The sequence below is a fragment of the Ruditapes philippinarum genome, unplaced genomic scaffold (genome assembly GCF_026571515.1).
Source record: "Ruditapes philippinarum isolate M1 unplaced genomic scaffold, ASM2657151v2 ctg4968_1_1_1_1, whole genome shotgun sequence".
Classification (NCBI taxonomy): domain Eukaryota; kingdom Metazoa; phylum Mollusca; class Bivalvia; order Venerida; family Veneridae; genus Ruditapes; species Ruditapes philippinarum.
The window spans coordinates 113,465-138,609 of NW_026853426.1; the positions used below are offsets into that span (position 1 = coordinate 113,465).

Below are 25,145 nucleotides of genomic sequence, written 5' to 3' on the forward strand. Positions count from 1 at the left end.
AGTGTTTATACTGTTTCATTTACAACTTAGCACAGGACTTATCCTTTTCACACGCAAAAAATCATTGAAACTGAGAAAAAAAGAAAATAACGAAATGTTTCGTTACTTGTCAGCACATTACTCACCAACTCATTACAATATGACACAGAGTAGGATGTTTGAATGGAACTAAAAAGTAAACATACACCAACCTGTAAAACCTGCAAGGACAATAGTTTTGTCAATGTATGCTGAAATGATACGCCGACGCATAAAGTATTGATCTATATTGATTGTTGCATTAAACCATATAAAGAGAAGGACCGTAGCTGCTTCAAACTCATAATTCATTGACTAATACCGGGATTGGCACAAATTATATCCACCTAACATTGTAGCTGGAAAATTGACATGTGACCTAAAATGTGTCAGTGCGACACAGAACATAAACAAATATAAGCCATTGATAAACTGATCTTTTTCAGATTTCGGATTTTGATACAGGTTATAGCAAGGGTCTGATTTGTAATGTTAGAATAATATCAGGACTATAACTTGTAAATAATCCGCGATTACCTGTTTGTTGCTAACATTATAAAGTCATTCCCCTTTCCTCCATCCATTGACAGTACCCGATCTGTTTATTTTTTGAATGAAATTTTGAAATGCACTAATACCTTATTTTTTTCAATAACCTAAATTCAATATCAAAAATACCAACACGTAAAAGGGTTGCAATTATGCATATTTAATATAATTTTCTTGCATACGTCTAGGATTATGCATGCATGCAGTCATTCATTCATTTATTCGTTCGCTCAGCTTAAACAAGTGACCTATGAAGAATGTCAAGCGTTCGTGCAGACTTGATTTGACACAGTAGACAAGAGCTGATAGATTTGCAAAAAAAATAATCGTGAATATGCACTTGTACTAGCGTTTAAAACTACATATGAGCCGCGACACGACAAAACCAACGTAATGCGTTTGCGACCAGCATGGATCCAGACCAGCCTGCGCATCCGCGCAGTCTGATCAGGATCCATGCTGTTCGCTATCAGTTTCTCTACTTATAATAGGGTTTGTAAGCGAACAGCATGGATCCTGATCAGACTGCGCGGATGCGCAGGCTGGTCTGGATCTATGCTGGTCGCAAACGCATTACATTGGTTTTGTCGTGACGCGGCTCATATGAAGCTTGTGATTCTTCACACAGAAACAAACCGTAGATGTCAAAATGAACTTTTTATCTTCCTGTAGCAACCAACAGTGAAAAGAAGTAAATGTAAATATGTTTCACTTTTATAGCTTGTAAAGAATGTTTTCAACTCTATTCCTCGTCATTGGGCTTTTGGTATTCGACCGAAAAATCTTCCTCGGATATCTTTCACTTTGCTTATGTCTACACGCGATTACACATCGGTCTCAGGTGGATATAGTGAAGTCTTCAAGCAATGTATTTTGAATTTCTTGGTCAACGAATTTATTTATTCGTATCCTGGATCTGTCGATCTCGAAGCACGGGCCCATCAATTTGAACGATGCTCCTAATTATAGATGAAAGGGGTTGTTTTTAGTAACTGCTATAGTATAGTTAGTGTTTATTTCCATAATGAAACGTAACATTTTGCTATGTTCTTGTTGGATGTGAGGTTCATATACATATACATTTTATGTGAAAATTAAACCACCATCGATGGCAGTTTTCCAGCTTTGTTAATGAGGAATACTCTCAATGCCCAATCGGTTAAAGGGTGCATTATTTACTCTTTATGGGGCGTCTTGTAGAAATTATCAACCTTTCACTAATTAGTTGGATACCCTCTTATCATAAGATTTAAAGGATCGATGGAGTAAGGTCAAACTAACCCACCTTAAATATACTGCCTAAAAAATAGGTTTCGTTTTTAGCTCGACTATACGAAGTATATGGAGAGCTGTCCTACTCGCTCCGGCGTCCAGATTTAAGATTAAAGTTTTGGTGCAGTGCATTATTTTTCCCTATAGCTTTTTCATTTCCCAATTTATCAACTTTAAACTTTGAATATATGTTCCTTAACATCAACCACATTTTATGTGACAAAGGTTATAACTCTAGCACAAATATTTTCTGATTTATCTCCCCCTGAACTTATAATTTTCCTTCAAAATATTATTTATACTACATGTATAACCTTTTCATTTCTTATTTCTTATGTGACAAGGTTCATAACTCTAGCACCAATATTTCAAAAATTATCTATTTAAAAATCTTATACTCTACTACAACTTCTTAAGTTTTAATTATAAGGTGTCTACCTGAAACTTCAAAAACATATTCCTTATCATCAACCAGATCTTATGTGACAAGGTTCATAACTCTTGAAGCAATATTTTATTTTCAGATTTATCTCCCTTTGAACTTAGAATTTTTTTCAGAAATATCATAACTTCTTTACTTTTTAAGGTATCTACTTCAAACTTCTATCTACTTCAAACTTCAAATATATATTTCTTATCATTATACACAAGTCATGTTGTGTGACAAAGTCCATACCTCTAGTGTGACATTTACAGAACTATTTCCCCTTAAACTTGGAATTTATGTTAACAACTATAAGTTAAATATATTTATATCATAATTGATTTTACTTTCATACTTTTGTCTTCCTTACTGCGTCCAGTATATAATAAGTCGAGCTTCGCTGTCTCCTGTGACAGCTCTTGTTATTCATGGTTTTGTGATCATACCTTAATGTTACTTTACAGCTAGGATCTTGATCTTTTGTTTGCATGATACTGTTCAATTATAAGATATTTTAGAATTTAAATTTTGAAAACGGATACTTTAACTATGAAACCTTTATCAAGATTCAGAAATTGGATATGAATTAGAGTTTGTATGAAAAATATGCATTATACGAGATGAGATTGGAATGAACAAGTTCCAAAGAAAAAAAGGAGAAAAAAAGAAAATCAAATTGTCTTCAAATCTTTTAACAATTACCATGCTTTTAATTATTTTCTAAAGAGTGTTTACTTGAATAGAAGTCTCAAGTAATGCTGCTAATTTGTGTACTTTATTAAGATAAGTATTTGTATTAAATAGTCGATGCATTTAAAGGTAATTTACTCAATGGGTCCTGTTATCGAATTTCCACTTGTGAATGATATTCCTATGCGTTTTCAATAGACCTTCTCATTAGAAATTCCAACTGCATATAGTTTTCATTTATTCGGGACTTTATATCAAGTTTCTTATGTAAACGCTTTTGATAAAAGAGATTTTTTAGGTCACACATGAATCTGTATGCCATTTAATTTGTATAGCTTCGATAGGTTTGGTTTGTATGCATTGTGGTTGTATACAAACATTAAAAAACAAACTGGCTAAATCTTTTCATCACCTACGTGATTCTTTGGTGCGTTTGCTGTCTGTTGTAAACCCCCATTCTTTGTTGATTTAAATGGAAGAAGAGTTTACGTTGTTATAAAAGGGAATGGTATAAATGAATGAACACTGATCTGAATATGCAGCTAGTATAACAGCTGAGTCCGAAATATTTGAATTCTAAAGGCATGTCAAATGAGATAACCGAACAAATTGCTTTTCGAAACGCACGTTTTGTGAATAACCAAAAACCTTTAATAACTAGAAAACCAAAATGTTGTAATCTTAAAAACATAAATGATACAGCATTATTCTGGTTAGAATTCGGAATTTACAAATTTAAATCCTATTAACTTGGAAAGTCTGCGTTGATGCAAACCAATAAATGCGTCCGGATGCTGACTACTGTAAACTTTTGCATCTGTTGCTTTCATTTACCACTGTAGCTTAAGCATGGTTAGATATTTAATGATGAATAATGCGACATAAATCATAAAATAAAAGCCATGCGTAAACTATTTTAAAATTCACTCAGATATTCATATACAAATATCAATATTCAGCACCTAGCTAAGAAAGCTGAGAAGATTTAATTAAGAATAATATCATACTTGGTTTGACTTTTTAACATATGTATTATCCAAGATTGTCAACTTGTAACTTGTACCTATTTATAAGGACATTCACCCATACATTTTTCATTAATGTCAGCTTACCATGATAAATGAATTTTATGAATGAATTTTAAATGTACTTGAATAAGATGTATTTTGAAATAATTCATTTTTAAATCAGCAAAGATCAATATGTCGAGGGAATGCTTGCATTGCGATTCGTTATCTTTGTGAAAAGATCGACATTCATTCATTGGTTTGATTCAAACTGCATATATTAAAGCATTTCGGTAAATATATGCTTTTTCATGGAGAACTGGTTTTCAACAACAACAACAACAACAACAAAAAAACACCGTTCTTTTATAACAGAATGTTTTTATCGTTTGCGGCAGATTTTAATAAATACATGCATCGTTACTGTTGTAAATGTTGTACTGGAGCTTTCCGGATTTACTGGTAGGGCAAAGCCGTTGTATCCACCGCGTAAAAGTGCATAAGCGTTCGACTAAACGTTTCCTAATAAACACTATCCAATTCAGTGTTTGATTTTTTTAAACCGTAAATTGTATTATAAATCATTTGAAATGCTCCAATCCCATTTGACACAAAAATAATTACAAACACTTAAGTACTATACTGAATGGACACTGCTATAAAATTTCCACTGTGAACGAGATTTTATGCATTTTCAATAGCCTCTATTTCAGAAAGAATCAAATTGCATATTTTTTCATCCATTTAAGTAATTTTGATAAATGCTGCAAGAGTTACCTTGATCGCAAATGGGATCTCAAACTACTTACTTATTAGTCCCCTACCGGTTAACCGGAGGGGACTTTAGGTTTACCCTCCGTCCGTCTGTCCGTCCGTCTGTATGTCAGTCCGTCCGTCCACAAAACTGGATCCCGCAATAACTTGAAAAGTACTGAAAATATTTTTATGAAACTTGGTATATGGATAGATGGCAGTATGGAGATTATGCACGTCTTTTTCTTTTCTTCCTATGTTGAAATTTCTGGTTGCTATGGCAACAAATAGGCTAAAAATATGGCAAATTTTACACATAACCTGGATCCAGTGATAACGCAAAAAGTAACTGGAAATATTTTTATGAAACTTGACATATGGGTAGATTGCAGTCTTGGGATTATGCACGTCTTTTTCTTTTCTTCCTATGTTGAAAATTCTAGTTGCTATGGCAACAAATAGGCTGAAAATATGGCAAATTTTACACATAAACTGGATCCAGTAATAAAGCAAAAAGTACTTGAAATATTTTTATGAAACTTGACATATGGGTAGATGGCAGTCTTGGAATTATGCACGTCTTTTTCTTTTCTTCCTATGTTGAAAATTCTGGTTGCTATGACAACAAATAGGCTGAAAATATGGCAAATGTTACACATAAGCTGGATCCAGTGATATGGGTAGATGGCAGTCTTGGAATTATGCACGTCTTTTTCTTTTCTTCCTATGTTGAAAATTCTGGTTGCTATGACAACAAATAGGCTGAAAATATGGCAAATTTTATACGTAAACTGAATCCAGTGATAACTCAAAAAGTACTGGAAATATTTTTATGAAACTTGACATATGGGTAGAAAGCAGTGTTGAGATTATGCATGTCTTATCTGTTCTTCCTATTTTGAAAAAATATCAATTGCCTTGGCAACAAATAGGCTTAAAACATGGCAAATATAACAATATTTGTGATTAGTCAAAAAGAGGTGAAAATTTTTATGAAATTGCATCTTTAATTCAAGAGTTATCTCCTCTTTAAGAATTCTGCTTTTAAAATGTTATATTTTGGTGTTTCAAATATTAACTTTAGAGTGTCCTTCAGTCCGTCTGTCTGTCTGTTCATAAAATCTGTTTGTTGTGATCACTTTTAAAGAACTTTTCCAACAAGTTTACTTAAAATAGAGAAAAATTGAAACATAAGTGAATGGCCAATCGCCCTTCAGAATGTTGATGGGGTTCTTACCGGTAGGGGACTTATGGAATGCTTGCAATACTATGATAATTGCTTGTTAATTTTCGGTTTTTGAATGCGGTGGGTTTGTCTTATTTTATTCATATCGCTTGAATGTCGGCGAAATATGTTTTCATCAAAGGTACTTGATTTGTTTGTTGCCTATTTAATGGCAAAATGCATCACAGACTTCAATGAAAGAAATGGATTTATTTTGTTCAACAAGGGTCTTTGTTAGATGAAAAGAACATGTAACAAAGTGCTCCATTTAATGAAGTTTTATCAAATGATTTGAGCGTAATGTAACTAGATAATTGTGTATAATTGTGACATTGGAACGTGACATTGGAAGTTTGGTTAAAAATGTAAATTAACATTAGTTTTCGAATAAGCATTTATTTTTATTTATTTTTTTATTTATGTCGTTTTGTGTTTTATTTTCTTTTGTTATTTCTTGGGGTTGGGTAGCAGTTTGGGTACGGATGTATATAAGGGTTTGAAGGTGTACTAAAACAAAATTTTGATGGTGGTCATAGTAAAATGGGACTGTGGCGTTACGGTGAGGGTGTCATTGGTTTGAGCCCCACTTTGGTTAGGACCATGCTGCATCGTATGATACCAAGACTGGCAAGTTCCAGGAAAAGTGTTTGGGCGTGTTAACAAATACTTATTTCACAATTAAAAGTAGACACGTGTTTGTTTCTTTTTAGGATACAAAGTCGTAAATGTTATGATTGATACGTCGATTACAAGATAAAAGTGACGCGGGGAATAATTGTGGGTGTTCACGATATATGCCGTTCTTCATTGTTTTATTACCTATTTGCCAATCTGTTTGTAGAAGAATGAACAGAAAGGAATTCTTTATGTTCGCCTGTTTCTCTATCACTGTTATATTGTTTGATACAAATGCTGCTGTATATAAATAACTTTATGATATAGAAATCATTAGGTTTACTTAAACGTCTTTGTTTATGCATGAGGGGGATGTTGGCCTTGTGGTTAAGGCGTCTGTCTCTTAACCCAGGGACCATGGGTCCGAGCTCTATTCGGGTCACGACCATGTTTCCTCAAATGACACCAGGACTTGTTAGATCTAGCCGACTCGAAAGTATCAATTAATATAAGTTGCAAGAGCTTGTTTCGCAATCGAACTTAAATAGATATGTTTAAACTAAATGCCTTGAAGGAAACTTTAGTTTTGTAAATTTATTAGATCAATTCTGTCAAAATCGGCTTAGTGGTCAGAAACACAAACAAAAAAGAATTTATGAAATTAATGTTGAAAAAGTAAGTTTGAGTTTTGAGGGACAAAATGCGCTTGAGATACATGGGGTTTTATTACCGAGTGTCGGCCGGACATCCGTCTCTCAATAGGTCCAGTATACTGAACACGCTTGTTATGTTGCGCGAAACATGCTGCTGTTATGAATGATTTTTGGAGGAGAAGTTGTCAATAACTTGCGGAGCAATAACGTGTTAAGATACAAATGTAGAAAATGGGGGCATTAGTTTGGTATTTCAATCAGATTATATAAATAAAACTGTGAAACATATTTAAACATTGCAGAGAATATATCTTTCTTACACACAATATGACTCACTTTCATTTGTGAAGTCTTTAGTTAAAAAGGACAACGACCAATGCACTTTTCTGATTAAATTGCTAATGTGAATGTTCACAAATGATGAAAATGTGTGGATTAAAATGTTAAGATATTATATTCTAATTTATCAAAACTGATGATGATGAAAAAACACATGTACCAGTATAATGTTGTATAATAATGAAATATTATTTACATTCCAATCCTTCTCAATTAAATTTATATGATGACATAGGATCAATCTTGTATAAATATACGAAAAGAGGAATTCAACGCACGTGTTTGCCATACCAATTCTTTACCAAATTGTATACTTCCCTCCAAAAGTTCTGACAAACATTTGAAATTTAAATGGTTTAAAATTTAAATAATTAATCATAGCGGCGGACAATATACAACACAACATGCGTGTTCAGTATAGCTGTACCTATGTAGGCACGGACAACACGGACGGCGGCTCGGTAATAAAACCCAAGATATGTATCTCATATAAATTTAGTTTTTCAACATTTATGCTTAATTTAATTTATTTAGACTTATTTATGAGTTTCCGTGTCTTCTGTATCTTTTGAACCGGTGGGTGGACATTGAAAGTACAAATGTACTTGGCAGAAATGTTTACCATCACTTGATCTATAATAGTATTTCAAATTTTATGTTTGCAGGCTTTTTTACAGTAGTGAAGTTCCTTTAAAGAAACATTTGGAGGACAGTATACTTGATCCCCTGCCTTTATTGTATGAATGCTTATTCAAGATATTTATTATTTCAGATATTCTTTGATCATCGTGTTGCTGTACATTGTGAGATAATCATGGGTAAAAACAAAGGTCGAGACACGAAACAGAAAAGTCGGATTGAAAAAGCGTTTGTTGTAAATACCATGAAGAAAGGAAAAACGAAAACAGTTTCTACCAATCTCAAAAAGGTATATAGCAGGTTGTAATTTTTTTGTAGATTTTTGAGTGAAAGGAACAGAGAAATTGTTGTTAAAGAAGAGTCGTAAATAAAATGGTATAATCATAGTGTGACAACTAGAAGTTCTTTATTAAGAACATGTTGATAATATTTGTTTCACTCTTTGTTTCATCATTAAGGTGTTTGGGAAAAGTGTTTGGGAAAGGAAATATCTCCGCATTGAAGGAGCAAGATCGACACTTTTTTTCCTCTGATCACTCAACAAAACATTGATTTAAAAGATCTTTTCATATTCACATAAGATTATTTCATAGGAATGGTTTTAATTTCTCTTCAATATTTAGCGAATGCACGTTAATATTAGGGATGGTGGTTTTTAAAACGACTCCGGCGCTTAAAAAGTAAGAGCATTTTATTTGGGGTTTTGTAATGGCAGGGGTTTACGTCACACCGTAAAAGTCTATATATAACTGTTCAACTGGTAAACTTATATCTAAGTTGTCCCTCCTTGCTCGAGCGAGCACCTGAGCACAGCGGGTACCTGAGAAAAACTATGGGCTTTCTGTACCCTACCTGTATGTATAGCTTCATAAGATAGAAATAATTTAGTGTGTATAAAGTTAACTTAGGTAATTCCCAACAGGGATAGTTATAGCATTACTATATATTAAATTTAGGTGTTATTTAGAAAACATCAAAGTAGAATAGATAAAATGTTAATATAATCATAATTTGGATATTACGCAAAAAAAATCACAGAAACTAATAATATTATATCATACCTATATGAATCTTTTCCAGCTGAATTTACAATCAAAGGCAAAAACTGCGAAAGCCGATGAGAAGTTCAATTCATTAAAAGAAGTCGTAATCGATTCATCAAAAACAGCTGCAAAGAAACAGCCGAAACAGGTATGATAAAGGGAGGTAATTGTTTCTTAGGAACGAACAGTTGTAACATGAATGATAGAGTAGCGCACCTTGGGGTCTATAAAAATATTTGTCAATTTCTATATGATCTATATACGGAGAAGTTGAAACGCACAAAACAAACACGTTTATAGTATCGGCTGGATCACACTGAAGATTATCGCCCCGTGAGCTCAATTGGTATAGCGTTGGACTGTGTTTTGGTCGACTCGGGTTTGATCCTTGTGATTGTCTTTTCATTTGTATTGTGTACCACCTCTCTGGCGTGTACAGAAGTTACTAGAGTAAAGATATCTAGTATTGGCAGACCGCTGTACAGCTAACCCAGGAACGAGGCGGTGACTGAACTTTACTCTGGTGAATTAAATGTGGTTCACTCCAGTGATACGAACACCCACCCACACTGAAAATTGCTATTACAAGTAAATAATCATTTGAATATGCTTGCATTGCGAAATTCTCCAGTTACTATTCATTGTTCGCGACATTTCATTTTTGATAATCAGAAACCCTCATACCAATCGGAATGATCAGCTAATATGACCGACGAAAAAGCCCGAGAAGTTGCTGTCGCCCTTTCACAAAATCTGATTTCCTTCCATAAGGGGCGTCGCGCTTCGGCGCGGAGGCCAATTAGGTGTTTATTACGTATTTGTATCAAGCCATAGGGTATAGATTTATAATTAAAATATTTAGTATATCTTATTTATTATTATAAATGTTTGACATATATTAGATTAAATAGTTATTCTTCTTCATCGCGTATTTTAGATGATTCTTGTTAAATATAATAATGATACATTTAAGATAATTCTTGTTTATAATAATTGATATTTGGTTTATTTGAGATCATTATTGTTTATAGTAATTGACATTTGGTATATTTTGGGTTATTTTTGTATATATAAATTGATATTTGATATATTTTACATTATTCTTGTTAATCTTAATAAATATATGGTTTATTTCAGGTTAAAAAATCAGTGCCTTCATCACCAAAAGAACCCGTTGACATGGATACAACTACAGAAAGCTTCTCCAAGTTATGATAAAACATTTTTTTTTAAATATTAATATTGGACGTTATAAGAGGGGACTGTAGAAGGATATAGAAGATTAATGGATGTTAAAGAAGTACCTGAATTTCCATGAATGTTTAAAAACAATATATCAGTTTCGCTCATGTTTAACAAAGTTAATGTGTTTTCAAGAATTTATGTTTTCTCAAATATGTTCTTGCGGATATTTTCTCATGAATATGCTTTTATAAAGATTTTTTCATGAAGATAATTCATAAATAAGTTGTTTTATATATTTTGTCATGAATGTGTTCTCATGAAACTTTTTCATGATTTTGTTTTCAAGACTATGCTTTATGAACATTTTGCAAAAATTTGTCTCCACAAATATTATCAAGAAAAGAGTTACCCATGGCTGTTTTAGAGCTCGAAAATATGTTCCATTGCATGTTGCTGATAATATAAGAAGTTGTTTATTAAGGGACTTTATGTTAATGTATATGTTTTGTTCAATTGTTATAACAATTATCATGATATATTATTAAGATTTATGATTGCATTGGCCTTTAAAAGAAACCTAATTCTGGCTAAGGAGTTATTCTAAGAAAGTTGTTAGGAAGATTTATCGGAAATTTATCTCTTTTTTACCGAGGAACGGGGAAATATTATAGAATATTATAAGTCCGGTGTGACTTTTAAATTCACGTAAAATATTCTTTGAAATTTGATATACTCGATAAATTACATATCAAGATAACGATATTACATGTAATTTTATTAAAACAGATTACCAACTTGTTTTGTTTTATTTCATTCATATAAATGCCACTGTATAAAAAATGCATTGTTTTACTTCACATTGAGTGCACTCAAGTCACCCATGTATTTTTTTTTTCATTTGAAATGCTGGTGAAACCGATGGTGCATTTAATGAACTCAAATGTATGTGTTACTTAAACAGAGGGAGAGCACCACACTAAATACCGTACTCCGGTATATTCCGGATAAGTTGCTTGAATAATTATATGCTAAAATCTCGACTTTTCTCGGGGCAAAATGCACGTTAAGACGACTAATTCTTCTCTTTACACCGATTTATATACAACAATGAATGAAAAATTTAAGAATCGGTGGAAAAAGCGATTTTTTTTCTACTTTGTGATTATGATTTCTGCAAGCGTTTAGATGTACTGCTCCAACACTGTAGTAAGTTAAATTCCAACTTAAATCTTCGACACATGCAAGGCCATAAAGTTTGATGGATAAACACAGTTGTTAAGGCGACTGTCCGTTTAGCCCAATTTGTAGAACGTTGGACTCTGAATCCGTTGACCCGGGTTAGATTCCCTGACGGTGCAGGTCACTTTCCTTGTAATTGATTATGAAATTCTTTCTACTGTCATTCCCCCTGTACGTCTGCCGAGGTATTTGCAGAAGCGAAAGTTAAAGCACTGTTACTGGTAAACTGATTGGTAGCCTACCCAGGAATGATGCTTTGGGTTACCTGTGCTCTGGCGGAATTAAAAGTGGCTAACTACTGTGATCCGGAGGGTCGTGTACTGAAGGGTAAACTATTATACTCTCTACAACATATGAACAAATTGTAGATGAATAGCAATGCACAAATATGAAAACAAAATCTTTGTTAACACAATAAACCGGTATACAAATGTCTTACGCGAGTGTGAACTGATTGTCAATGCATCCGTGCAAGATCAACAAAAGTCTGAATTAACTTGAAAAATATCAAAGAAAGAGATGGTGACGAACAACATTCTTCAGTAAAAAAAACACGTTCCGTAAAAAGTGATAGGAAGTGACATTTCGAAGTTTCTAAAGTACGATCTTTAAGGTCAAGGCTAAATGCCTACACGCGTCGTACATTATGATGTGGTGCAAACCACGTCAGGGGACAAGCCGTTGTTTCCTTGAACAAGAAACTTCACATTAATTACTTAGTACGTGTTTGTGAGTGTTCTAAATAAGCTTATTGTTACGTCGCTTTTCATTGGATAATCGTGACGTTGATATAATTTTATATACACGGCTGCTTTCAATTTTCTACGAAATCTCACGTTTTTTTCTTTTAAAAAATAAGAAAATAAGAAGGAAATTTGCGATAATATAAAGTCGTTATAAATATTCCTGACAGTTTATGCGACCGTATATAAAATACCCGTCGCCTAGTGGCTCGGATTATATTTCCAAACAGCCGTTTATATAGGGCCATCAAAAATCCTTATAACTGCATGTAATAATATACACGACTGCAGTCGATTTATAAATTAATTTCACTTTTTTTCTTTTATAAAGAAAATTTGCAGTTTTCAGGTTATATAGATGTATATATTCGGTTATTTGCAATATATTTTCAAACAATCGTCTATATAGGGCCATATTACCTGTCAAACAAACTTTATAACTATTAATATATGTAATAATAGATTAGTAGTCGAGATAAAGATATACACAATGTGAATATAGGGAAGATATATATATATATATATATATATATATATATATATATATATATATATATATATATATATATATATATATATATATATATATATATATATATATATATATATATATATATATATATATATCGAGTATTAGATTATACAGTCTCGACTATCAAATTATACAGACTCGTATAGCAGGAAGCTTGAAATATATCCTCCCTCTTTTGCCCAATGAGTCACGTTAGACCTCATTTTCTATTCTTGTATACAATAAAATATATTGGACTAAAATACAAAAAGTATGCTATATTTTTATATCGATTTAAGCTAGATCTAAATGGATTTAGGGCACGTTTTTAAACGTGAATGATTTGAAAGTAAATAATCGAATGTAATACAGTCGGTTATATTGATTAAAAAAGAACAAAAACAACATGTTACAGAATATTGGATGTACATGGAATCAAATAAGGCCTATTATAGGTAATATATTTAGTTTATTCTACTGTTACAATGTATTATTATTAATCTGTACATAAAAGGTTGGTAATTTCTATGAACTAGTTTTTAAAATGTTTGCCAAGCGTTCAAATGCAAATGTACTAAGGTAAGATAATCGACTGTCAACTATCTCACAGCGTAGGTGGGGTGGGGTTGGGTGTATGGGTAGAAATATAGTATAAGTAAACAGTAATTAATTTTTGGCGGATTATTTTTGCGCGTGTCAAACACAGTTTCTCTTGACGTGTGAATATTGTAACATTTCTTAAAGCTACGGTATCAATTATAGGTATAGTTTGATATTTTGAAGATTTGTTAATAAAATCTATAGGCATGCCCGCTTTAAGTTTTAATTTCTTATGTTGTATTTGTCAATCAGTCTTGCTTGCCCATATTTAATAATCGGTTATTCTATCTGTTTACAAAATATTAAGTTTCACGGTATAACTGTTAATTTTAAATAAGAAGAATCGGCACAGACAAATAAAAAAAAATATAGAGTTGTTATATTTAATCTTTTCAATGACTCGAGTAAAATACAAAAATACGAGAATAATTTTTATTATGGAACGCCTCAGCTGCCTTCTAAACACACATCTTAAATGGCAATGGTCTTTGATACTTTCATATTATTTTTATTCTGTAAAAACTGTGGTTTATTTTCATTGTATTTGTAATTGTAGCATTTGTTCATCAAAGTAGAGAGTAAATTAATTTAGTCTAATCTTTTATTAGACATTAATGAATAACTTGTTAAACCCTTCCCTTCCTTGAATCGGAAGTGACGTCAGGATAAAACCACGAGAGCCTGCATTTTAGTGCAGTCTGAAAAGGTTTTTTAATGCTGTTTTGCTCATTTTTCTTATATTTGATATTGAAATCACTGAATGTTTTAATGGACTGTTTCAAATTTAAGGTCAAAATCCATACCACAAATTTCAACGCTTATGGGTGATTTTGTCTGTCTTTTTTGTAGGGAAACTAAATCGAGTGAACCAGTTCTTGCTTGATGTACATAAAGAAGAAATATGTGTAAGCCGGGCTCGTTCTTACGCAGAAATGTGTGATATAGGAACAGCGGTAAATAAAATGGTTACTTCAATTGTTCGTAAAGCGTTCGGAAACGACCAGCTGTTCAACATTCCAAGAAAACAGCTTTCAAGACACGTCCAGGGAGTGGGCAGCTTCTTTGAACAGACTAAAATTGTAGACCTGGACGAGTTTGATTATACTATTTTATTACCATATTTTAACGAGAGTAATATTAGAGCTGTGAAGCATTTACATACACCTTACTTTGTGTGTAAGCACGGAGTCCCGAAACACACCTCCGCGTTTGTCGAACTTGAGTATATTGGAAGAGATAAAGAGATTCTAACTGAGAAAGAACTGCTCACTACAATTGAATCAAAGAAGTACATAATAGCTTGCGGCCTTCATTCTCTAGCAAGAGAAATGATTGATAAATGTTTATCAAATGAGGAACATAAAGTGTCACCGATTGTCCGAGATACTGGAACATTGAAGATAAACAAGACTGACTTTGGAAACAAGTTGCTTGCAAATGGACCAGCTTTAAAATTGTGTTTAAAATGGCTGCAAAAGCAAGGCAACAGAGATCTTAATATTACTGTGGATTTAGTTCCAGCTATTAGGTTGAATCCGACGCCAGATATTTTTGATAACATAACTGCTCCTGTGTTTATGAGAAATGAAATAGAACATTACGGGGGCTGTTGCCTTATCCCCAAAAACAAACCACAATTGTCTGTTGACTTTTTGATTTCATTCAGTCAAATCGAATCAGCGATAATAATAAAGCTTAAACAAGAAAACTCACCCTGGTTTTTCTGTTATATAATATTGAAATTCATCTTCTGGAACGACACAAAGTTGACACAATTTCCATCAGCTCATTTATTTTCTAGCTATGTCCTGAAATCCCTTCTTTTGCAAGAAGCGTTTTCATGTAAAGAAAGGGACATCACTCTTGTGGAATGTTTACTAAGGATGCTGGATACTCTTCAAAGGTACACTGATACGTCAGATGTTGGACTTATGGATCATATTCAAGTGAGGTCGGTTTGGTTTATGGACAGTGTAATCGGATGTAGAAGTGTAAACGAGCGTTTTGAAAAAGGGGAACTCGTAATCATTCATGATGTTCTTGAACAAATCAAAAACATGCTAATTAATATTGACAGAGATTGTGATTATGAATACGCACGTTATAAAATGGTATTTTTAGATATTGTCCAGTCTTTGAGCAAAGAATTATATCATTTGAATCAGGAGAGAAAGTCAAAATATTCACAAACGTAGAATTGAAATATGTCTTTGTTAATGATGACATTATAATGTTATAAAGTGAAATTTTTTGGTAAGTTACATAGTTATAATCTCTAAAAGTAAAAGTGTGGAAGGACATTTGTTGATTTTTCTTTTTATAATGTTTGATGACGTCATATTTCTGCCACTAGATAATTACATGATAAAAGCGTTGAAAATATGGTTAACGCATTATGGAATTTTTGATAACTTTACGTTTACCTGTTGAATTGCATACGGTAGCAAATATATGTACCATTTTGCATCATTCCCTGTTAAAAAATTATTTAAATAAAAATAGTCACGTATAACTTTGCTCTTTAACAATATATGTTACACGATAGTACACTCAATCACGCAGGAATATACAAATAACGCTGGAATTGTGCAAAAGTAACGCAGATTTGTGTAATTTTGTGGCCGAAACAAACATCACGGAGAGTGAATGAACCAATATTCCTTAAGTGTACATCGGATTGAAAGAAATGAATAGGCATTTGGCAAACTACGAGTACTTGTATCATATTATGCTTGAATTTGTAGATAAAATGTGATAGGATAAAAAAATCACAAACCAACACAATTCATCAAAACATGCTACGCTTTAATAAGCTTATCAGTGGACAAAACTTTTACGAGGTAACGAGCATCGCGCATATTTAGCGTTACTTTTACGTTATCATGGTCATCTTGCGGCAGAAATATACGGATGAGTAAATTGACCCCCTTATATATTTTATATGCCTTAAAGGAAAAAGGCCTTTGTATAATACATATCTTTAAAAAGAAGGTTACATGTATATGATATACCAGGAGTATTCAATATTAAGTGACGGGCCTCATTTTTCTCTACGTATATTTCGTGAATCACGTGCAAAGTTACATTATGATTCGCTTCAATTCTTTATCTTTCCAACGTTGTATCATACATGTATCCCAAAACACACACGATTTAAGAAATTTAGTGTTGAAAGTTGAATATTCGATCAACTGCGTATAAAAATGGCTGGAAAAGATTCAGTAAATAATGTTGACATTCGAGCGCGTATGTTAAGTGGTTCAGCTATTCTTAAAGAACTTTGTCGTATTTATGGACCATCTGTGGTTAGTGAAAGGACAGTTTAAAAGTGGTACGGAGTCTATAAACGATGATAGTGGTAGGGGAATAAAACACACAGTGGTCACCAAAAACAACAGTTAAAAAGTACAAGAACTCATAAACAAAGAAGCGCGATGTACAGTTTCTGAAATAGCTAAGTATATTGGCATTTCAACGGGAAGTACATTTACGATTCTAAAGAAGCACCTCAAAGTTAAGAAGATTGCAGCCAAATGGATACCACATTTATTGACTGAAAAGCAAAAGCGTGTAAAATGTGCCAAGAAATTATGAAGATGTTTCCCAAATATAACGGTCGTAAATTTTCTAACGTTGTAACTGGTGACGAAAGCTGGTTCCACTTTTTTTGAGCCCACACGGAAGGTAAATAATAAGATATAGGCCACCAAACATACTCGTAGGCCCTGTATAGCTAAAAGAATGACTAGCACAAAGAAGGTTATGTATGCCATGTTCTTTGGTAGACATGGTGTAGTGACACAAGTTCCTATTCCAAAAGGTCGTACCGTTACTGCAAAGTTTTACAAACGAATAGTGTTAAACAAAGTTGACAAATATCGCAAACGTCGTCTTAATCTGTTAATACTGGTCAACGATACTCCACACAAGGCAGACATTGTTAAGAAATTATTGGAGAGCAAACGTGTAACTGTGCTTAATCACCCACCATACTTGCCAGATTTGGCACCCTGTGATTTCTTCCTGTTTCCAAGATTAAAGAAACACATTCAGCGTCCCCGTTACAGGACCAGAAATGGACTTGGTTAAGCGTTACATCAGTTGTGTAGGGGTTTACAGCAAGAAGACTGTAAAAAGCATTTCAAAAATGGATCAAACTTTTAAACTCTGTATATTGTTCAAAGGAGATTACTTTGAAGATTTAGAAAATAAAAATGGTAGTTGCTTTAAAGGTTTTCATTTTACTATAGCCCCGACACTAATTATTGAATACTCGTATAAAAAAGATTTTTATGAGAAATGAAATAGAACATTACGGGGGCTGTTGCCTTATCCCCAAAAACAAACCACAATTGTCTGTTGACTTTTTGATTTCATTCAGTCAAATCGAATCATCGATAATAATAAAGCTTAAACAAGAAAACTCACCTTGGTTCTTCTGTTATATAATATTGAAATTCATCTTCTGGAACGACACAAAGTTGACACAATTTCCGTCAGCTCATTTATTTTCTAGCTATGTCCTAAAATCCCTTCTTTTGCAAGAAGCGTTTTCTTGTAAAGAAAGGGACATCACTCTTGTGGAATGTTTACTCAGGATGCTGGATACTCTTCAAAGGTACACTGACACGTCAGATGTTGATCTTATGGATCATATACAAGTGAGGTCGGTTTGGTTTATGGACAGTGTAATCGGATGTAGAAGCGTAAACGAGCGTTTTGAAAAAGGGGAACTCGTAATCATTCATGATGTTCTTGAACAAATCAAAAACATGCTAATTAATATTGACAGAGATTGTGATTATGAATACGCACGTTATAAAATGGTATTTTTAGATATTGTCCAATCTTTGAGCAAAGAATTATATAATTTGAATCAGGAGAGAAAGTCAAAATATTCACAAACGTAGAATTGAAATATGTCTCTGATAATTATGACATTATAATGTTATAAAGTGAAAATTTTTGGTAATTTACATAGTTATAATCTCTAAAAGTGTTGAAAGACATTTGTTGATTTTTCTTTTTATTATGTTTGATGCCGTCATATTTCTGCCATTAGATAATTACGTGATAAACGCGTTGAAAATATGGTTAACGCATTATGGAATTTGTTGATCACTTTACGTTTACCTGTTGAAATGCATATGGTAGCAAATATAAGTACCATTTTGCACCATTCCCTGTTAAAAAAAAATATTTAAATAAAAAATAGTAACGTATAACTTTGCTCTTTAACAACATATTTAACGCGATAACTATTTCACCTTGTAAACTAAATCACGCAGGAATATGCAAATAACGCAGGAATTGTGCAAAAGTAACGCAGATTTGTGTAATTTTGTGGCCGAAACAAACATCACGGAGAGTGAATGAACCAATATTCCTTAAGTGTACATCGGATTGAAAGAAATGAAAAGGCATTTGGCAAACTACGAGTACTTGTATCATATTATGCTTGAATTTGTAGATTCTGTGTATTGTTCAAAGGAGATTACTTTGAAGATTTAGAAAATAAAAATGGTAGTTGCTTTAAAGGTTTTCATTTTACTATAGCCCCGACACTAATTATTGAATACTCCTCGTATAAAGAGATCTTAAAGATTCATATCTGTAATTATACACCATAAATCACAAATGTGCATAGTTTCTTAACATACAGTAGCTTTATCATATAAATCTCGTAAAAAAGATGTATGAAATTATAAAATGAATTGAATTCTTTCGGAATGATAAGTCGCTTCCTTCATAATAATATTTAATGGCCCTTATCTCGTTTTGATCTAAAAACCATGTAAATAAAAATGACTAATACGCTAATCTACCTTTTGTTATTATTATTTAGATTTATCTTGGGTTTGTTTACACCGACTTCGATACTTATTCTTAAACTAACGTATGAAAAAAATAAAACATACATCTATGCTGAAAACTCAGGTATAGAATAAAACTTATATATATGATTATATCATCTCTATAGCTGTCTAACAAATCCTGTCCCGAAAATATACTTTTTTGAAATAAATAAAAGCGGTTTACCCCAAGGAAACCTCTGCTTTCCAAAGAAGAATTTCAATGAAAAGAAGAATAAAAACATATTTCTTATAAATAAAAGTAAGTCCTTTTATATCTTTAACAGTAAAGTAGCCAAAGAAGAGTAAAAGATCAATATGAATTGTGAAGTATGTTAATAACTTAAAAAAAAAAAACATTTGTAACTGTATTGTAATTATGTATCGTCCTATTTTAAACAGGCATCTAAACTATATAACCGTAGAAATATGCCACCAAGCGATAGTGATGATTTATATACCAGAGCCGCTGTGAGGCTAACGTGGTTAATAATTTATCTCTTATTTTGCCTTAAATCATAACATGTAAAACACTACTGTATTTGAACGCGACCATGACCCTATATATACTTGTATCATTTTACAAGTAATTGTTATCACGTGCAGGGGTTCCGAATAAGGACATTTGGAAGTATATACAATGTACATGATTAGTGAGCAGTTTTAGTTATCTTAAATAGCAAGGTGGATTTAGTATTTTGTATAAATCTGTTGCCTACTTTAGTTTAATTTGTTTGTCATGTAAATTGTAGCATTTTATGTGCAAATTCTATCTAAGTATTATGTATATAGATCTACATGAATATGATACGTTAATACACCCAATCCATTAAATTTACAAAAAATAGTACAATCTGAAACAAACAAGGTATGCGAAGAAATACTTAAAAACAATTTCTCCCCTATACTTTCACCCCTATATGGTGTAATAAAAAGGGAATGGAAACACAGGATAAAAAAAGAAAAACACAAGTTTAAGTTCTAAATTTGATGAAAAAAAATTGTCATTTACCAATACTCCCGCAATGTACCCCGCTGTTCTAAATTTGATTAAGATTCAAACCGACTTAAAATCACTGTTTATACTATCAAAACTAAATTTTACACAAAATAATTTATTATACAATATTCGTGTTAACCTTTGATAAAATCAAATTAAAACAGACGCGATAAAGTGTTAGACAGTAAGACAATCTTAATTTATAGTCGGTTATGGTTAATAACGCTTTAAGCTTGTATAAGATAAAAATGATAAGAAGAAACAAAAATAAACAATCCCTTTTAAAGATAGTAATACATACAACTAATTCATGAAATAAGAGCATTTATAATGTATAATTATACAGTCACGTTTAATGAAGTTGGGATCACAGGGTAAATAGTCCGTAAAATCTATTTAAAAATGGATTTTCCTAAATTGCGTTTTAAAATTAGTTATATAAGGGTAAAAACATTCCTTGTGTGTACAGTAAGTGTTGAACTAGTTGAACAATCATACGTGAAAGAAAAATGTCAGGATTTAACACTTTTATAATAGTTATATGTTATTCAACTGTCTTCTCTGTTGTGTTTGGGATATCGGATAGATATATATTTAAGATAAATGGAGATATTAGTGAAATATCAGATCGTCTTTCCGTCTTTAATTTCAAAGACGTTTTCCAGGTAAGTTGATTTGAAATTTTGTATAAATACATTTAATCTGATTCAATTTAGCATGACATTATTTCTGATTATATAGTGAAAGCAAGGTATGTGTCAATAGCATATAAAACAATGAATTGAAACACGTTTACTTTTTTATCTAGTTTGGTGGAGAGGGGGGATGGCTTAAATTAGATTTTACGTCGCACCATCACAGTTTAGGTCAAATGGCGATTTGCCAGGACTTAAGATGGTCCTCTGTACATTATTTCAGGCCCAAAAGCACAGTATATAAACGATTTGTACCCATAATAGATCTTGTGAGAAGATCTCAACATCATTTCCGTACAAACACGCGGAATAGAACTTTTTAAGACGACTTGCAAATAATCTGTGACGGTATATAAAACTTTGGATCATATATTAAGAAATACTTTTTCTTTGCTTATACAGACATCCATAACTAGCTTCGCATAAAACGCTTTGCTCTTCGCTTTATGTTTTGTTTATGTCATTGCAGCGATTACACAGCAGTCACACTCTCTTATGATCCTACAAATAGATTAACCATTACCCTCTCAAATGACTGAATCGTTAAGGACAGTTGATAGATCTCCTTGAATATATGATAAAAACATAGTAAATAATAGAGAGGCTGAACAATTCTGATAACTGTACCCGTGTGTGGTGTTTGCCCTACTTGTGTTTCCCGAACCATAACTTGGAATCACTTTAAATGATTTTACTGTTTGATTCTATGTTCCAAATTATACAAACAATATCAGTACAGAATATGCAAAGTTAATTGGCACAGAGCATGGCATATCTTTTTAGTTCTATATAAAGTAAATAACTATGCGCTATGAGAATTTATCTTCATATGTTTTAACTTTCAATGGAAATGCAGCATGAGTAACTGGTAATACGATAAGAAAAATAATTATTACTGACAGGAATTATCAACTAAACAAATCTTATCTTCATTTACCATTAATTTTTGTCTTTGAAAGATTTATTTAAGCTTAAGACTATAACATAAGTTCTATAAACGTTTCTCACTATGAAGTTAACCTGAATTGTTGTAAGTTTTGACGTGAACCCTAGTACTCAATCCTCCTCGAAAGATCATCACATTGATTTTTTAGCAGATTACTTATTTCAACATGGTTAGTTATCTAAAATTCAAAAGATGCATATAAATCCAGTCCTTTTATAAATAACTAATACATGTATTTCAAATGGGAATTTGGATGAATCATTTCTAGTTGAGGGTCTTTGACAGTAGCTTTCGTGTTAACAAACATTCCCTTGAAAAACACAACATAAATATGGGATTTGTCAAATAAAGTGTTGACATTCAAGTTTTTAACTTAAACTCTTCGTCATCTGAAGCAAACAAATGTGTCTTCTGTGATGAGTGGACATCTTTAACAGGCGTTTTGATCTTTTGACATTTCTTGATTGAGAGGTATTTTCCTTGTCTTAATACTTTACTGTTTTCTATTAATATCGTTTGCTTTCAAGTCATTTTTTCAGTTCTTTTGAATAATTCTAAAGTCTTTGGAGTTATGATTTTTATGTTTCTTGCTATTGCGCCAAACTGAGAAAAATCTTATGAATAAGCTTTTGTTTTTATGTCCAAATTGTGGAATAATAGTGTTTCTGATTTTTTTTTGAAGAAGACAACTGAATTCATTCATTTTGCAAAATAAATACATGAAATAAAAACAACGTGTTCTCCATAAATCTTAAAAATATCACAAGTCAGGGTACAGATAAATGGTAGGGTTCACAATCACCAGCAAGTAACGTTCCGTTTACGTAATTGACCTCCTTGTGTTTAAACTCTTAATTAATCTTTCAAAAACACAGCAATATTTTGCAGATGACTAAATTATCGTTTGTTATTTGATACTTAGATCGATATCACATTATTTGTTTAACTAAGATAAACATTGAAATAAGACTGATTTGTGTTCGTGTCAGGTGATCACATAGAAGCCAGTTCTGTGAGTTTCGATATTTTATAGCACTTAATGCTAAGTTTATATGCATAATTTGGACGTTTAATAAAGTTTCTCTTCTACGATCATAACATCCATAAGTATCAAATATAAAATACCAATATATTAAAACCAATTTAATCGGCAGAAACTCGCATTACTGACATCTTCTCACAATCCGGTTTGGTGTTCAAATCGTTATATAATACTATGAAAAGGGCACATTGAGATAGACAAGCGACGTTCCGATAGGCAGCTAACAGAATTAAAGTATTTACATATATACAACTTCTTCCAGTGCTCACTGATAAAATAAATATAAGTTTCTAACTGTCCTTTTCACAAAGTTTCACAAGGCGGTTTTTTTTTTTCGTTTTTTTCAAACATAAACTGTATATATTGTTTGGTTTATTAAACCTGTCAATTAAATACTGATTACACGTCGATGGCACAACGATATAATAATTCTTCCCGGTAGATTTGGAAAGTTCGTGAGAGGTACGTTACGTCCTGTAACGTTGTCCCGGTGGAATCTAATTTAATTTTATCCATGAACTAAATATATTGATCGTTATAGCGAAAGGTGTAAACACGATACAATCTAATTTGCCATAGATGTTTTAAGTTCGAACCCGTTGGTCCATGTTTTTTTCCCTTCTTATTAATACTTTCAACATAATTTAAAGCTACACATGATTTTTTTTATTGTTGTTCGTTTGTTAATCATGTTTTGCTTAATTTCTGTTAAAAGTTCTTTACCTTCAAATTAACACGTTTTAGAATTCATGTTTAAATTTAAAACGGATTAAAACCAATAACATGTCTTTCAACTGCCGATAAAACACACACAAAATCGGTTCCACTTAATATATATACTGCAAACATAAGAGAGAGTTTAAGTCTAAAAGGACTTCATCCAGTAAGATCGAACCACAGACCTCGTCAATTAGTCAGGCATTCTCTTAACCGACTGCTGCTATGAGAATTAACGAAAACCTTCACATTAAGGCTGGCTGACTTTCAAAACTTACTTATATACTGCCACATTAATTCTCGTAACTACACGACCCAACCGAGTGGGCGAATATTTAAATGAGTCGCTATATGTATTCAGATTGACTGTCAATAAAAATCAGACAATAAACATTTAAAATGTATACACTGGTTAAAATTGTTTACATAATATCAAGGCAATATGTACTGGTTATTTATTGCAAGGACGTTTCCGGGTGACTCGTTAAACAAAACTGTTCGGTTATATTTGTAGTAAACAGATGAGTGGCTTGACCCCTGCTTTTGTGTTGTTTAAAGAAGCCGAAAACCATCCTATTTTGGCTGCTTTATGAACTAAAAATGTTAGTGGGCCAAAAACGAAAGAAAGACATAAAAATAGGTACAGGTCAGCTAGGTGTTATGCGTATAAGGAAAACTAAACAAGGGGAAATATCATTATTATGCAATTGTTTTATATTACGGAAAATTTGTATAATAACCACAGATGCATGCTCGATGACTTCACCAGAACAAAATAATTTTAGGACATGAAACACTTCCGACACTGTCGAATAAATGTTGTAAGTGTATTTAAACTCAGCTTTCATAAAGATTTAATTAGTAACATGACTTCTCAACTTTTTTTTTAAATTTTAACTTTTAGATCACACCAACCGTCTACAGTTTCAAGTATGCGGTTCTTAGGACCGAAAAATTGAGTGGTTTTGTCACAGTGAAGCGTCTCTTTGGTTGATAAGGTATGTATTATTCCAATCAGTGGGATCTTAATCATTTAAAATTTGATAAAACTTGTGATATATGTCTGAAAAAGAAATTAAAAAATGAGTTAAGTTATCGTTTATTCTGCTTCACAACACCATATTTATTTTGTCATTGTAAATTAAGCATACACATATGTAGGATATCATCTTTCAGAGTTGTAATATTTTTTCGAGTCCTTTCGGCAAGACCTTTTTGTTGGAAAATTTGAAGTAGCTAGGGGTTGAAGGGATTCTGCCTTTACATTCTCTCTTATGAATAGACTTTAAGCTTAAACAGTCCTTCCTAGTCTTGCACTGTTCAATAAATTTGTTTTACCATTGCTTCGGCAATACTTCGATGTATCAATCATTTTCATTATTGCTATT

The 25,145-nt window shown here is 32.3% G+C and overlaps 2 protein-coding genes across 2 annotated transcripts in view; both read left to right on the plus strand.

The window, feature by feature from the left end:
* LOC132736852 (uncharacterized) overlaps positions 1–10,453 on the plus strand; it is a 42,739-nt gene extending 32,286 nt beyond the window's left edge. Inside the window, exons 2-4 of the mRNA XM_060724073.1 lie at positions 8,318–8,473; positions 9,265–9,375; positions 10,365–10,453. Coding sequence (XP_060580056.1) covers positions 8,360–8,473; positions 9,265–9,375; positions 10,365–10,442 — 303 coding nt within the window. The 5' untranslated portion in view covers positions 8,318–8,359 and the 3' untranslated portion in view covers positions 10,443–10,453. The remainder of the gene's footprint in view (positions 1–8,317; positions 8,474–9,264; positions 9,376–10,364) is intronic.
* A 2,657-nt stretch (positions 10,454–13,110) lies between these two features.
* On the plus strand, positions 13,111–15,700 carry LOC132736853 (uncharacterized). The gene is made up of 2 exons (XM_060724074.1): positions 13,111–13,360; positions 14,355–15,700. Exons 1-2 carry the CDS (start codon positions 13,312–13,314, stop codon positions 15,698–15,700), a joined length of 1,395 nt encoding a protein of 464 aa, XP_060580057.1. The 5' UTR covers positions 13,111–13,311.
* Positions 15,701–25,145: the final 9,445 nt, after the last annotated feature.

Excerpts from the sequence above, each read along its gene's own strand:
- LOC132736853 (XM_060724074.1), top strand. The coding sequence starts at position 13,312 with ATGTTACAGAATATTGGATGTACATGGAATCAAATAAGGCCTATTATA. Across the intron at positions 13,361-14,354 it reads TCAAATAAGGCCTATTATAG|GGAAACTAAATCGAGTGAAC; the intron begins GTAATATATTTA and ends TCTTTTTTGTAG.